Source organism: Lepidochelys kempii, chromosome 14, assembly GCF_965140265.1.
Source record: "Lepidochelys kempii isolate rLepKem1 chromosome 14, rLepKem1.hap2, whole genome shotgun sequence".
NCBI classification, from domain to species: domain Eukaryota; kingdom Metazoa; phylum Chordata; order Testudines; family Cheloniidae; genus Lepidochelys; species Lepidochelys kempii.
In genome coordinates this window covers 7,248,162-7,264,036 of record NC_133269.1, presented here as the reverse complement: position 1 = coordinate 7,264,036, position 15,875 = coordinate 7,248,162, and the positions used below count along the sequence as shown (strand labels likewise).

Below are 15,875 nucleotides of genomic sequence, written 5' to 3'. Positions count from 1 at the left end.
AACATGACTCCCCTGAAGAGGGTATTAGCCTATTCAACCAGGTCTCATGACATTTTTGTAGGCTTTCACACTCACGTGCCCATCTCGGACATCTGCAAGGCGGCAACTTGGTCCACAGTCCCTACTTTTGCCTCACACTAGGCCATCTCCGCTGAATCTAGAGACAATGCCAGATTTGGGTGTGTGGTCCTCTAGTTCCTGTTCAGGTAGACTCCGAGCCTTCCTCCAGAACGAACTGCTTGTCAGTCACCTACAGTGGAATGGATCTGTGCAATCACTCGAAGAAGAAGAAATGGTTGCTAATCTTTCTGTAACGATTTTTCATAAGATGTGTTACACATGTCCATTCTGTGACCCACCCTCGTTCCCCTTTCTACCGGAGTCTATCCAGTAAGAAGGAACTGAGGGGGTTGGGGTGGCTCCTCTCTACACCTGTGCCCAGTGGTGAGAGGCAGCAGGGGGCACTTGGACCGTCCTGAAAGGTACCACTGGGGAAAAAATCTCTGACATCTGTGTCACGGCGTCCCCGGGCGATGCTCTGGAACTGCTCCCCATGAAGCCAGGCAGGACTCTGGGGAAGTCTCCTTTCTGGGAGCAGCCTGTCTTCAGGACACACTGCTCACACAGCTTCCACCTTCCTGGGTCTGACCTCGGAGCACTCAGCCTCCTCTGCCCCTCCGTGCGCTTCCCACAGCGAGTCCGCTCAGGCGGGGCACCTGTGGAAGCCAGAGGGTTCTGCCCCCCAACTTCGCAGTCAGACGGGACTCTCAGCCAGCCAGTAAAACAGGTTTATTAGACGACAGGAACATGGTCTAACACAGAGCTTGCAGGTGCAGAGAACAGGACCCCTCAGCTGGGTCCATTTTGGGGGGCAGTGAGCCAGACAACCACGTCTGCACTTCACTCCATGTCCCGGCCAGCCCCAAACTGAAACTCCCTCCAGCCCCTCCTTCTCTGGGCTTTGTCCCTTTCCCGGGCCATGAGGTCACCTGATTCCTTAGTTCTCCAACCCTTTAGCTCTCACCTCGCAGGGGGGAAGGGCCCAGGCCATCAGTTGCCAGGAAACAGGGTGTCGGCCATTCTCTGTGTCCAGACCCCTGCACACACCTGCCCTCTAGGGCTCTGCAATGATCATACACCCTTACCCCGCCCCCTAGATACTTAAGAACTGCCATGGGGAAACTGAGGCACCCCCACACTATTCAGAGGAAACATTAAGAACAGTGCCACTTTGTCACAATCTGTGCATTGGATGTGCACACACCTACAGTGGAATGGACACGTGCAACACATATCAAAGAACAAAGGTTAGTAGCTATTTCTTACCCAGGAGGTGGACCAAGGTGACTGTTTAACAGCTCTGAACCAATGGCACTGTAGCACTGGATAGACAATAAAGAATGGATCCCGTTGAAGCTATAGAAGGCATTTAAAGTCAATTCTCGTTACCCACTTTCATACTTAACTAGATACAACACCTTAGGAAATATGCCTGGAAATGTTAGTGACCACAAATATAGCAATATTGTCACTCATTCCAAAAACTGGCACCCTTTAAATAAACTAGAAAATATACAGTAAAATGATGAACTGGTTTAAACAAGTGACTCAGGATGGAAGCTAATATTTTTAACAATAAAAATATCAACCTGCCTACAATATCTTGCATTCAATAGTGCTTTTCATTTTAAAAGATCCCAAAACACTTCAAACTTTTAACTATATACATGGAACTATATTCTCCGGGGAATATGAAAGCATTGGTTTAACAGTGTACAGCAATGCAATTTAGGACAGAAGGTGAGCAAGAATAGAGTTTCAAACAAATACTGCACCTGAGTCTAACTACTCAAGTTAGAATTTGAACAGGACATTGGGGTTACTAGCTAGAGTGTATAGAATACTTGTCTGCTGGGGAGCAAGTATGTAGTAAGCAGTGGGTGGACTTGTATTTGGTAATTTCATATGTTTCAATATTTTATGCCGTAAATACCAGAGCTGATAATATCACACAGTAAGGCTTTTAACTTCTGCCTTTTGAAGAAAGTACAGATTATATTTGAGAATGGCACCGTGGAGAGTATGTATTTAGAAGAACCATTATCTTGCACAGTTTTTTTACTGTCTGAGATCATAAGTGATGTTTTGGGAATTCAGGTATGCTTTAAGACTTTAGTGACTGCATTTGTAAGTTTGTAATTAAGTGTAAATCTCCATATTAAATGCCTGCATAGTCTATTGAGACTTGCAAAGGAGACTTGAGTTCTATTGGATGGCCTTTGCTGCAGCAGAAACTTACAATGTTAAGGAATAAGTTCTTGAAACTAGGATATTCTGCTCTTTTAATTACTTATTTTATTATTATTTGAGTCGTTGATTTCTTCGTAATCTTATGCACAACTAAAATACCTTTGTTTTTACAAACGGAAGAAAATGGATGCAATTAAATTTTAAAGCTCTTTCCACAGCTGTACCCTCCATAAACCCACAATCATGCATACCCTGATACCTGACAGTGGGACTCATAAAGGTTTTGTCCATTGTCAAGGAAGCGTTATCCAGTTGTTTTTAAAAAAGAGAGAAGGTTTTTTTTTTTAGCTAATTGTTATCTGTGTGATATTGGGCAAGTTACTTAACCTCTGTGCTTTTTCATTTTCCCTATCTGTAAAATGGGGATAATGGTATCTATTTCACAGAAGAGTCGTGATGTTTTTAAATGTTTGTACTCAGTCCTTGAGAATTTACATGTTAAAAAAAAAAATTCAGGCAATTCTTACTTAAAAATTCAGTTCTCACTATTCTCCCACAGAGGGCCACAGTCACTTTAACGTTGACCCTGCATTCATTGACAGGATACGTCATTATATATCTACTAGTAGCTGAAAATCTGTGCTGTCACACTGGTGTAAAGTCAAGTGATTAAAAAAAAATGTTTGAGAACTTAAAAATTGCATGGTAACAAACTGTGAAGCCCAGTGATGAATGAACCTGATGATATTCCAAGCAAAAGGACCTGTCAACCATGCTTGTAGCAGTTTCTGTTGCTTCCCACTGACGCAACATTCTAGGCTTCAGAGTGCTGTTGGGAGTTTATAGTGAGTGTTGTGTGTGGTGTTGTGTGGGTGGTTATTTTGATTTGTGTGTGGATTGTGTTGTGTGGGGAGAGTTGTGTAGATGGTGAATGAGAGGTGTGTGTGCTGTGCTTATGTGTTTGGGGTAATTGTGAATGCTGGTTGCAGTGTTGTGATGATTTGTGTCTGGGAGATTGTGCTGGGAGATTTGTGTTGATTTGTGAGGGCAGCAGTTGGCAAAATAGTCCACCCATTTGTGCAGTCTCCCTCATACATCCAGTTAAATTGTTATATGCAAATTTGGAGGGATGATAGCTCAGTGGTTTGAGCATTGGCCTGCTAAACCCAGGGTTGTGAGTTCAATCCTTGAGGGGGCCATTTAGGGAACTGGGGCAAAAATTGGGGATTGGTCCTGCTTTCAGCAGGGCGTTGGACTAGATGACCTCCTGAGGTCCCTTCCAACCCTGATATTCTATGAATTAGCTGTAGAATAAGGATAGAGAAAGTCTCTCTGGGGGCACTTCTTTCAGGTTACAGGCCTACTTCTGCACCTCTCTGAGTAGAGCCCCTTGGTTCATCTCAGTTTTAGACTGTATCAACAGGCGACAGAACCTCATGTTTACCACCTGTATTTACTTACAGCAGATCCAGCTGGTTTTCCCCCCTGTGATGGAATCCTCTCCAGGACCTGTGACCCAGGCTGGTAACAGCAGTGGCAGAAAACAGCTTGTTCAAAATAAATTATGATTTATCCATCCATAGGAACATCACAAGTAGAGAGAAAAGGGTTAAAAGTAAAAAGAATCTACATGCCTCTTAACCTTATCCTTTCCTTGCCCATTTAGGCAGGTTCCACTTTTCCCAGTCACCCCTGCTGAGTCTGAGGTTCAGCCTGCATCTCTGCAGACCCGCTCTCTGTTAGAGGCTCTCTCTGAATTCACAGGCTGTCTTTTAACCATTTCAGAGTTCCCAGAACCTGGTCCATAGTGGTTTGTGAATTTCTCCAGAGGGGATCAGAGATAATTTTCCAACCCTGGATTTCCTATATTGTCCATTTGAGCACAAGGCAATTAGAGTTGTCTAGAGTCATTAGCTTTGTTTGCAGGAACGAAGTTAACTGACTTCATACTTAACAAGCAAACCATCAAACATCAAACCCACAGATTATATAAATATAACATTCATAAAAATTAATATAGCTATCACCCATGTTCTTCGAATGTATGTCATAGGAAGAGATAGGTAGATACATGTATAAATGACATGTGTTATGCCACCACAGGTTTAGCAGATGTGGACTTTGTATATGGGTTGAGTGTTTTAGGTGAGAGAGAGAAATAGGATTCATTTTTAAAATCTACTTCTCCTTACAAATGTACTTAAGCTTTATATCAAATGGATTTTAACAAGTGGGGCAGTCAGTGTTTGCACACAGTGCTTGCAGTCCATGGTTTTCATTATCTCATTAGACAGTTGTAAATCGACCTCCTTTCAGCACAGCCAAATTTTTCTCTGTGCAAGTAACCATATTGCTCTGTGTTTATGGTGTTCATCTCACACCCAATATACTCTTCAAAAATAGCTTTGCATGTTTTTTTCTGGCTGCTTGGCCACTCAGAGGTAGAGTGGTGAGGGAAAGTGGAGAATTCCCCCCTAGATCTGCTGCTCATGGCCACCTAAATAAGAACGGCCATACTGGGTCAGACCAAAGGTCCATCTAACCCAGTATTCTGTCTGCCAACAGTGGCCAATGCCAGGTACTTCAGAGGGAATGAACAGAAGCTAATATATAGTTGAACGTAAAATGGGTAGCTGCATGGGAAGACTTATTACATACGGGGTGCTTCCGTTAAGTACCCAATTAAGTGCACATTGTTTGCATAATGCTTATTACATAACAACGAGACTTCTTCTAAAGAGGGCTCTTAAATATCTGCCACAAAAGCCAAATTTGTATTTGCCCGATGCTGTTACAGCTCAGTGAGAGCCTAGGCAGAGTTAAGGTGGTTAGGAAACCGCTTGGGAACTTTAACTGAGAAGTTCCTTTTGTTTTGAGGGGAGTGCTGTATTTGAACTTGAGGCAATTTTTCCCCTCTCCGTCTAGCTGAGCTGTTTTTCTGCACCTGGATGGCACTGAAGTGTGTGACATAGCAGTTGAACAATAGGTTTTAGGCAGTTCCTCCCCCCCCCACCCACCCATCCCCGGCCATTTTAGACCACACTGCACAAGACAAAAGGGTGGGGGTGATAGAGGAGATCTTTCTAGATAGTTGATACTGGGGTAAGATAACTCAAACTGGAAACAGTAGGTTTTATAGTGGTGGTATCCCAGAGCTGTTTAAGTTGCATTATTTTTTAATACATATAGGGGGAAAAACAAGAAAATTTGAAACAAAAAGGCATTAAGTTTCCAAAAGTATTTGAGATATGTTAGAAACCAAATATATATTAAATGCAATCTTTTTATACACTTTAATGAATGAACTATTGAGTATTTACTACCCGTCTGAAATTCTCTTTATTCTTCTGGTAGGAAAGACATTTTAAATCATGAGGACAATTGCATTGAAAAGAATAACAAATTCATAGGTCTGGAAGGAATCTTGAGCAGTCATCTAATCCAGTTCTTTATGATGATTCAGGGCCAAGTATACCTAGACCATCCCAGATAGGTATTCATCTAATCTAGAGGTTCTCAAACTGGTCTGTGGACCACCAGTGGTCCATAAGCTCCATTTAAAGGTGGTCCGCAGATAGTTCCTTCTAAGGTGTGCATCTGGGCGGTCGCACATGAGAGAATGAGGGGCCATCCACCTAATTAGTGAATCCGCACAGGCATGGCTCCATTAATTAAGTGCCTTGACCCTGGAGAAGACACACGTGAAAAGTGAGATGGTGGCCTTGCGGGGAATAGGAGGTAGGTGGGAGGGAATTTGGGATGTGCAGGGCTGCGGCGACCAGAGAAAGAGGTGACTTTCCCCACCTCCAGGGCTGCAGCTGCCGGGGACAGACGGCTCTCCTTCCCAGCCTCAGCTCTGTGGCTGCTGTCGTGGGGAGATACCCCCCTCCTTCTCAGCCCCAGTTCAGGGGCTGCTGCAGTGGGGGTAAGAGGGAGATACCTCCCCCCTCCTTCCCAGCTCCAGCTCAGGGGCTGCTGCGGCGGGGGAGAGAGGGCACATCGATCACATTAGAAAGGTAAGACTGCTGATATGAAAATATGAGTTGTGTGCTTTTATTTGTAGAACAAAAAAATATAAATTATTATTAAGGGTGTTTTAATATAGTGCTTTTATCCAAAGTTAGCTTTACAATAGTTAGCTACCGGTACAAACAACATTTGGAAAGATCATTAAGTGGTCTGCCGAGACCCTCGGCAATTTTCAAGTGGTCCATGAAAAAAAAGTTTGAGAACCACTGGTCTCATTTGTTCTTTAAAATCTCTAATGATAGGAATTCCACAATCTCCCTTGGAAGCCTGTTCCAGTACTTAGCTATCCTTATAGTTAGGAAGTTTTTCTTAATACGTAACCTAAATCTCCCTTGCTTCAGTGCAACTCCACAATGATACCTGGGCATTATAAATTACATTGTTTTCTTTTCTTGTGACCATTTTTAAATTTTTTTTTCTTTTTAACTACCCTGGGATTGTGAAGCTGTTACGGCTTGCGGTCAGCATGCCACTCTCAGAAACTAATAATGATGAAATGTTCCTGTCATTATCCATATTGTAGCTGGTGTGACTATCAGTAACTAAGGGCTAGATTGTGGCCCTAAGCAAACGGATGGCTCCTAAGCCCTCACCTTCCAGGAACAGCCCTAGGAGGCACTGTGACTCAGGTGTCATACTTCTGACTAACAGTCCATCCTCTGCATCTTCCTAGCTGCTGGGGAGTAGTAATATTCTTCTGGCCTACACCATCGGTAAATTATTACTCACCTGCACTATATCTGCTCCAATGACAGTGAGTGGGAATCTCCATTTAGTCCTCACTCAGCTGCTCCAGGGATAGTGTAAATGGGTGAATAGCCTTGCCTACACCTAGTGGCATGAACCTAAAGTCATGGTATCACACACTGGGAAAGAAATTGGGTTCTTAATCCACTCTTATGCCCTTAAACAGGCACATAATCCAAGTCAGAATCTGATCCCAAAATTAACATAATGGGCATTATTCTAGCTTCCATAGAAAAAGCTTTCAGTGATTTCAGTAGTTGCCAAATGCCTAGGTTAGCCAAATACATCAATTTTAAATGGCAGGAATACTTAGCAGAAGGTAGACTATGCTAATGTGTTCCTTTTAAAAATTCTTTTTCTTTATTTTTAAGGAAGTTGAAGTGGCTGGCACATGACAAATCTCAGGATTGTAAATGAAGCCATCTATGTTAATACTGTCTTCACAAATATTTTTGGCATAGAAAGCATGGAAAGGGAGAGCAATTTTGCCTTACTGTGGCATGTTTCATGCTGAATTTTAGTACATACACCTTGCTCATAAACTGGATATTTCAGACTCTTGTCTTCTGTGCCCGTGCCATTAGGCTGCAGGAAAACGTACTCTTCTGTAAAATAAATCTTTGTCAAAGTGATTACTTCATCTCCTTTTATAGGTTTCACCAAACTTTATAAGCATTAGGCCGCTGAGTCCCTGTAAGTGGGTTTCCACAGCTGCCAGAAATATAAGAGGACTTGGCAAAGAGCTTACATAGTCATGAATCTGACTGACTGGTATCATTTTAACAAGAAAACATTAAGGACTGTTATGACCTACAAATTTTCAATATTACTGAAAACCCCTAGAAATTACAGATTGTGTGTGTGCTGAGCAGTGGGGGTAGGGAATAAAATTAATCACCCAGGAATGTTTTGTAAGTGTTTATACATATCTAAGTGTGTGTGTGTGTGTGAGAGAGAGAGAGAGAGAATTTTGAAATGTCATAATGAATGGAAGACTTGTGCTTGGTGGGTTCTTTATGCTGGGAATGGCTGGTTTATAGATTGGCTTATCTTCCCTACCCTAGGTTACCATTCTGCCAGTGTTGCCTTTATTTATTTATGTATTTATTTTATTGTGGTAGGCATCCAAAGGCCCTTGGGAACCTTACTCACAATAATACTGGTTCATACTACATCTGAGAGAGCCTCTCGGGGTTATTCTATCTCATGTAAATCACTGGACCACCCCTGTTTTCCATTGATATGATTTGTAATACTGTAATAGCTTACTGCATTTGATTATCTTCTCCAGGAAGACATTCTAGAAGCCGAGGGAAATGATTATGATGAAGCAGTAAGGAAAAGTAAATAAAAACATTTTATACTCCATTTATAAATACACTTCACAGTGCTTCTTTCTCAAATTGCCATCCTAGTCTTCATAGTCAACTTTAACTGTGATAATTTGTGCTTGTGTAAGACTGCTAATTCTGTTGCCTTACCCTTTATACACTGACACAAGGGGAATTTGCTGCTTTTTTATAAATAAATTGGGGCCAAAGAGTAAATTCACCCTTTTTTTTTTTTTATATTCATGCCAGCTCAGCTTTAGGGGATTTGAGTGATGTAAGTGCATTGTACTGGGCCCCACAACTAGTACAACAGAAAAAATAATCTTCAAAGTGAATATTTTAGTGCTTCATGCAAGGCACACTGCTCAATGTCTGGGGGAAAAAATAAAGCTGCTCTTACATTTGTGAACCACAGTCCATTGTTGTACATGTTTTCTAAGCTCCAATATAAATCTTAAATGCATAACAAGTAGACAGTACTGACGCCCACACCCTTGAAAAAAATGAAGTCTTATTCCTGATTATAATGAGCATGTTGTATCAGTTCATGGGATTAAATCCTTGAAGGAAAGGAAGGTGCGTACATAAAATCAGATTTCTAAAGGTTAAGTAGAGTTCATTGCATTTATTTCATAATATTTCACTATGAAACTCTAGTCTTCAAGAAAGTGGATGCATGAAAACCAATTAGGAAGTTCTTTAATAGCATGAAGACTGACACCCAGGGCCAGCTCTAGGTACCAGCGAAGGAAGCAGGTGCCTGGGGCGGCCAATAGAAAGGGGCAACACTCCATCAGTTATTGGGGCAGCATGTCCAGGTCTTCAGCGTCAATTCGGTGGCAGGTCCTTAATTCCCTCCCTTCCACTTCGGCAGCAGCTCAATCAGGGTTGTCTCCCCTCACGACCCCCACCCCCCTCCTGCCGCTTGGGATGGCAAAAAATCTGGAGCTGGCCCTGCTGACACCTCCTTTTAAATTTAACTTTATCACGTTATTGGCTAGACAATTAATTCCATTGTCTCTTGTCAATTATCAGTGGGGATATGTTTGAATAGGCTGCATGTTTGAGTTTACTTTTTATCTGGAATTGATGCTAAGGCTTCAGATGGACAGGAAGAGTAAATTGTCTCCCAGGATTGAGTTACCTACGGTAGGGGCCTTGGGGAGGATTACAAAGACATTGAGATTCCCCTTGCCATGTTTCCTCTAAATTAGTTCTCCTGAGCAGCACCTTACTGGTGGCATTCTGCTAGGATCTCTCCAGTTTGTCTGCTTTTGTTGCCTCACTTTAAAGAGGTTCTACAGCATACAGGGACCCAGCGGAAAATTAATTCAACCTATGCTGCATTAATTTTCTTGTAGAATCCCAATGGGGCTGGAAGAGGGGGGAATGATACATGTTCTTCTTATCTCTGCTTTGAACCTTCTCCTTCCCCAATTTCTACATGCAGATGCCCCCTGTCAGTGCATGGATTTCAGGGGGATGATTGGGTCTAGATATGAAGGTAAAGTGTCTGGCTCAATGCATGACTCAACTGTCATGTGATAGTGCAGGAGGATTCTTGGCAATTGAGCTATACTCAGTACATAAGTTCTGAGAAATTTGCCTGTGTTTTTGTAATTGTAAACTGTATCAAATATCATTAAACCCATAGCTCCTGACTATCATATGGTATGATACAAATTAAAACCTAGAAGTTCCCTCTGCACATTGAATCTACAGAGAGATAAAACCATATATTGGTTTTGTGCCACTTATCTGTGTGTAATCTTTTAAAAGGGAGAATGGTTTAGTAGTTCAAGCATAGAACTAGGAGTCAGGAGTTCTGAGGTCTGTTCCTGGCTCAGTCACTGTCTTGCTGTGTCATTGGACGAGTTGCCTAACCTTGCTGTGCCTCAGGTTTCCTATCAGAAAAATGGTGCTCCCTGCCTTCCTCACAGCAATATTTTGAGAGTAATCCAATAATGTTTGTAAAGTGTTTTGAGAATCTTGGGTGGAAGCTACCATAGAATTGCCAAATGTTATGAATCATCATTATTATTTTTCTGCTTAAAGTGTGAAACATGACAAAACAAAGGAAATGCCATTAAGTATATATCACTCCAAAGAACTTTGGCTTAATGAAACATGAGAAAAGTGTGCTAGTGTAAAAGAATACGGGGAGACCTACATTGTTCAGACAAGATCATAGGGAATGCAAAGGAGGTTGAGCCAACTTAATATGTACATAGTTTTAAAAGTAACCAAGAAGCAATATTTAATTTTCATAGGTTAAATTAAGGGACTGTTACAGAAATAAAACAATGTTTTATATAAAGAAAAAACAGCTGGTACTGCTTGTTTGTGAAAAGAACAAGCTACTGGTATGTAAGTGGGTTGGAAATGTGGTGCATTAAATTCATGTAGAGGATTGCATCTTTACGCAGTCCATAAAAGGAAACTAGAAAATGGAAATGTTTTGGCATTGAGCATAAAGAATGTTTGCCTAAGGGTTATATATTACCAGCTAACAATATTACGGCGAGAGCATGAAAAGGCTAAGGTGGTTGACAAAGAAAAATGGCAGAACTGTTTTCACCAGGATATTTCCAATGTATTTTGTGAGAAAATCCAACTAAACATCATAATTAAAATTAGCATGTGTGTCTTTTTGTTGTCCCCAGTTCCTTTTTTACATGGAGGGGGGAAAAATAGGTATGCTCTATATTAGAGAATTCCCAGTCTCCTTACGTCTGAGTTCTCTTACGGTGGTACAGGTCAGCAGAAATGTAGGGTATTTTTTCAAATATATTTTTGTGTTACATCACCATTTAGTTTTCTGTGTGTATTTAGCCATAATCTACAAAAGTTATTTGATCTTTTGGAGGATAGAATCCTCTTCTGGTCCTCCAACTTGCGAAGATTTAGGATGCTTTCTTTGTCAAAGTGTGTTATGAAAGCAGTAGAAGCGGATGTGAATGCAACAACTTCCAGCATATCAGAATTGGCAGTTCCCAGACCTTTATTAAAAGATTCCTTGTTGGTGTATAGTGAGCTCAGTGCTGGCAGGGTGATGGGTTAGATAACTTAGTTGGTCTTTTCCATTTCTAACATGTCTGATTTTAATGGCAATCATTTGAGTCAAGAAATGGGATATTCACCATAAGGAGCTATCCCTGTGTATAAAATGAAAATGTCAACCAGAACCACTATTCGATCCAGGCCTTGTTTTAACTATTTTTCTGTTGCCATTTATGCCACCATGCTATGCCTATGTGTGCTAAAAGGTGTTTCTATGATCTAGCCTTTGATATTTAAAATGTAGTATCCTTAAACATTTCTGATTAACTTATTTTTCTTCCTTTTAAAAGTTTGCATCAAAATGTGTAAAAATTATTTACTAATTAGGACAGTGATATGTCAGTACAGTGGCAGATGCATATGATTTTTTGCTTATATACATATATTTACATATGTATATCTTGATAGTTTTGTTACATCTTGATAATTTGTAAATATTTTAAAAACAACAATGCAAATATGTGTACAGACTCCTAAAAATAGTAATTCATTCTTTGATATATTAAGATATAGTGCCTTGGGATAATAAGACTTGGAAATTTAACTCCTGTCACTTCTGTAAAGGCTGAATAGGTATCATAGTATTGATGTATCCGATGAAGTGAGCTATAGCCCCTGAAAGCTTATGCTCAAATAAATTTGTTTGTCTCTAAGGTGCCAAAAGTCCTCCTTTTCTTTTTGTGAATACAGACTAACATGGCTGCTACTCTAAAACATAGTATTAAGGGTTTTCACTAGATTTGACTATGCAGGTACCATGTGCCTCATGTTCTCGATACTAACATTTTATGCCAGGCAGTTGAATAATCCTGTCTCCCTTGGCAGAGATGTACAGGGGACATGATCGTGGTCAGTTAATGGAACAATATAGTCTTACTGTAAAGCATTTTTTTCATTTAAATATCAGTGGAAGATACATTATAGTTATTGAAGGAAAGATTAAAGAAAGAGTTTATATGTGGCACAATAAAGCTGTATTATTTAAGCTGTCATGACTTAGTTGAGGGCTTTGAAGGTGGTGTTGCTTTCATGATATCCGTACTATGTACAGGCTTGCTAAATCCAATAAGAGAAAGTGAAAAATAATTCTAGACTTCTTACCCAGGTTACTGTTCTGTTCTTCAAAGTATTACTGAGGAAAGTTTGGCATAAGCTGGGACAGGAAATTGAAACCTGAATACTATTTTAAACTGATAGGGTTAAAGGCCTTTCTTTTACACCAGCACACTTGTTCTTTTATTTGATACTTGAACTCTGAAAATTTTCTGTGACTTTCTAGGGAGAAGGAGGAGCAGCTGACTCGGGTGACAGAGGTACAGAAGCTGCAGGCCCAGCAGGCAGATGCTGCCCTGGAGGAGTTTAAGCGGCAGGTGGAGTTGAACTCAGAAAAAGTCTATGCTGAAATGAAACAGCAGGTGAGAAGGTCACAATGCCAGCCTTTCTGAAACTCTCTGTCTCAGTAGGGTAGCATATTCTGATCTTATAATGCCAGAAACATGTTTCACTTGATAGTGCTACATCAAAATCTTTCACAATGTAGTGACTTTGCTAGCAAGTCAGAGGGGGCTGTTAGCAGTTGATTCATCTTTATAAGAAAGCCAGGATTGTCATTGTTACATGGCTGTCTACAGTTGTATTACTGATTAGAGCTTTTCCAGGATTCAGAGTAAAATGTGTTAGTTTATATACTTTTATGGAACAAAGTCTATACTTTCCCACTTTTTCAACTTTGTCTCTCTGGCTATTCTTTTAGGGACATGTCATTCTCCTATTAATGGGAATTTTGCAATGGTTTCAATAAGAACAGACCCAGGCTCATTCTGATGGTGGTCACTGATGAGCAGATGACAACAAAAGCGTTTTTCCCCACTTGAAAATTACTATTAATGATAATTTATTTACATACTACTTAGTGTGCTAGTCATTTTACAGAACAAACTAGATTAATGTATTAGCCCGAAGGAGCTAGGAGGAACAGTAGAGTGGGAAGGGATGAGAAATAAAGGGAGACACAGGTACATGGAGTGGCCTACTAATGTCATAAAAATGCTTATGGTATCTCAGTCTAGTGAATTGATCTGATCCATTCTGCCTTGCAACTTGCCTCTTTAATGGGAAAATCCACTTGTTTCTTATTACAGGATGATGTAGCATGAGACTTAGAATGGATTTAAGGGGCAACTGGTGGTAAAGCATCCTGGTGAACACTTCTATAAAATAGAGATTGTTTCAGTTCTGAGGCTTTCCTCTTGCATTGGAGAGCAACAGAAATAGTGGAAGATGTGGTCTTGTTGCAGTTGCCACTTCTGGCCATCAGTAGATCTCTGTAAAATATTATTTGTGCTTCAGTATTGTTTGGGATGAAAGGAGCTGTACGAATGTATGATACTATAAGAATCAACATTTTACAACTGCTTAAAGGGATTGCTTCTGCATAATCCATGTACAGCGCAGAGAGATTCTTATGTGAGAAGTTTTTTTTGTTTACTGTATTGTTTCAGTATGAAATTGATTTGGTAAAATGATGGAAAAGGAGTAAACATTTTACAAATAATTACCGATAACTGAAATGAAATGTAGCATAAACATAATTGAGATAAATACTATTCAGATATATATATGTTATTCAGAAATCATTAACTTTTAAATTCATATTAGTGGTGTGATATGTACCAAATATGGGTGAGAAACAAAGCAGTAGTGCTTTGCATGCAGCCTATATTTTGAACATTTGTTTTTGTTGTTGTGAAATGCTGGTTTTGCTTCTTGCAAAGTCTTCAGTGTAAAAGCAGCAGAGCTGTAAGGCATCTTCTGTTTTAAAAGTCTTGTACGGAGAGCCGATAATGGAATTATGAAATAAAAAAGCCGTGAGTCTGTTTTGAAAGGGCAACTTTTATTTTGCAAACTAGACCCATGAGGGCAATAAAACTGGCCCTAAAATTTCAAAGTCACTGTCCTACATTTTTCTCTAATCTGAATCTCTCCTTTAGTTCCTCCAAGATTACTTAAATAAATAAATTTTTACTTCTGCTCCAAGTGAGAAATGTATTTTAATTCTTATTGAAGATATGGTTTCATTGAGCCAGAAATTTACTTGTTTTCAAGAAAAAGTTTTCCCAAAATAATCCTGAAAATATATTCATCATGAAGACATTTGACAAGTTTTTTTTAATTTCCTTTAAAAAAAAAAAGAAACAAAAAATTGAAATGCTCCAGGAAATTTAAAAATACATTTTACTGAATTCCATAAAATTGCCATGTATTTTTTTCATTTTCTATGTGCTGAATACCATTCCATTTGTATGTTAAATACAGAAAGAGAAAATGTATTTAAGATAACCAAACTGGTCTTTCTTTCGGCTTCATTCACTGATGCCTCCTCAGTCCAGGTTCATAATACCTTCAGCTTCATCCAAAGTATTGGGTGGGCAGAGATGCAAAACCTGAGTGTCCCTTGCCTTTGTCTGCCAGAAGCTGGGAATGGGTGACAGGGGATGGATCACTTGATGATTACCTGTTCTGTTCATTCCCTCTGAAGCGCCTGGAACTGGCTACTGTGAAGATAGGATAGTGGGCTGATAGACCATTGGTCTGACCCAGTATGGCAGTTTTTATATTCTTATTGAATTGTAGTGAGAGACTGCCTTATGACAAACAGTGGTTTCTGTGATCTTACTGAATGGAACTGGTGGGTAGTGCTCAACAATTGACTGTTTTTGTTCTTAAACAGATATCATGGTGTGAAACAACGGTAGAGAAAGAAATATAGAAGCTATCTAAGACAGTAAAATATTTGTGATTTATTTTAATTCACCAAAGAGAGAAAATGTTAATGGCCAAATTGTCAGAGGAGCTTTCTGACTGGTGCTGCAAAACCCTATATTCATGTAGGCAAATAGTCTCACCTGCATGCATTTACCCTCTATTTTCTGCAGTTGCTAGTTTTAAAATGAGTAGTTTAGGATGCCTCATTGAAAATTTGACTGTATATCCTCTTCACTATAGCAGGCTGCCCTAGTTGTTGTCGTCATTGTGATCTTCTCTTTCTTTATTATTTGTATTATGGTTTCGCCCAGAGAGCTGAAACAGAATTGGGGCTCTCTGTATTAGCAGTTGAATAAATACATAGGAAAACCCTGCCTTGTTCTGGGGAGTTTACAGTTTGGGGCATGCAGATAATGGCTTCTGCTCAGTATTGAACTGATTTTTACTGACAAAGAAAGAATGACTCAAAGACCAAATCCTTTTAATTCTCTGCCTTAGATAACTGCATTTGACGTATAACTTAGGAAGTGTCACTAGTCTAGTGCTAGCTACTGCTGTTTCGCTGTAATAATGCTGTCAGTGTAGACCTATTTTGGAGGAAGTTCTCCTCACCTGAGACACACTCACAACAAGATGGAACTTTGGGGACAGAGAGAGAGAAAAAATGGAAGAATTCCCTGTGTCTGGTATATA

At 40.0% G+C, this 15,875-nt stretch overlaps 1 protein-coding gene across 9 annotated transcripts in view; it reads left to right on the top strand.

Annotated features, from left to right (window-relative positions):
- The window catches only part of CEP112 (centrosomal protein 112), a 357,419-nt gene that overhangs the window by 137,107 nt on the left and 204,437 nt on the right, over positions 1–15,875 (top strand). For all 9 annotated transcript variants that reach the window (XR_012154913.1, XM_073311620.1, XM_073311622.1 and 6 more), the window contains one exon: positions 12,697–12,832. Coding sequence is in view for 8 of the 9 variants with exons in the window: in XM_073311620.1 (XP_073167721.1) it covers positions 12,697–12,832 (136 nt within the window). In the remaining variant the exon portion in view is untranslated. The remainder of the gene's footprint in view (positions 1–12,696; positions 12,833–15,875) is intronic.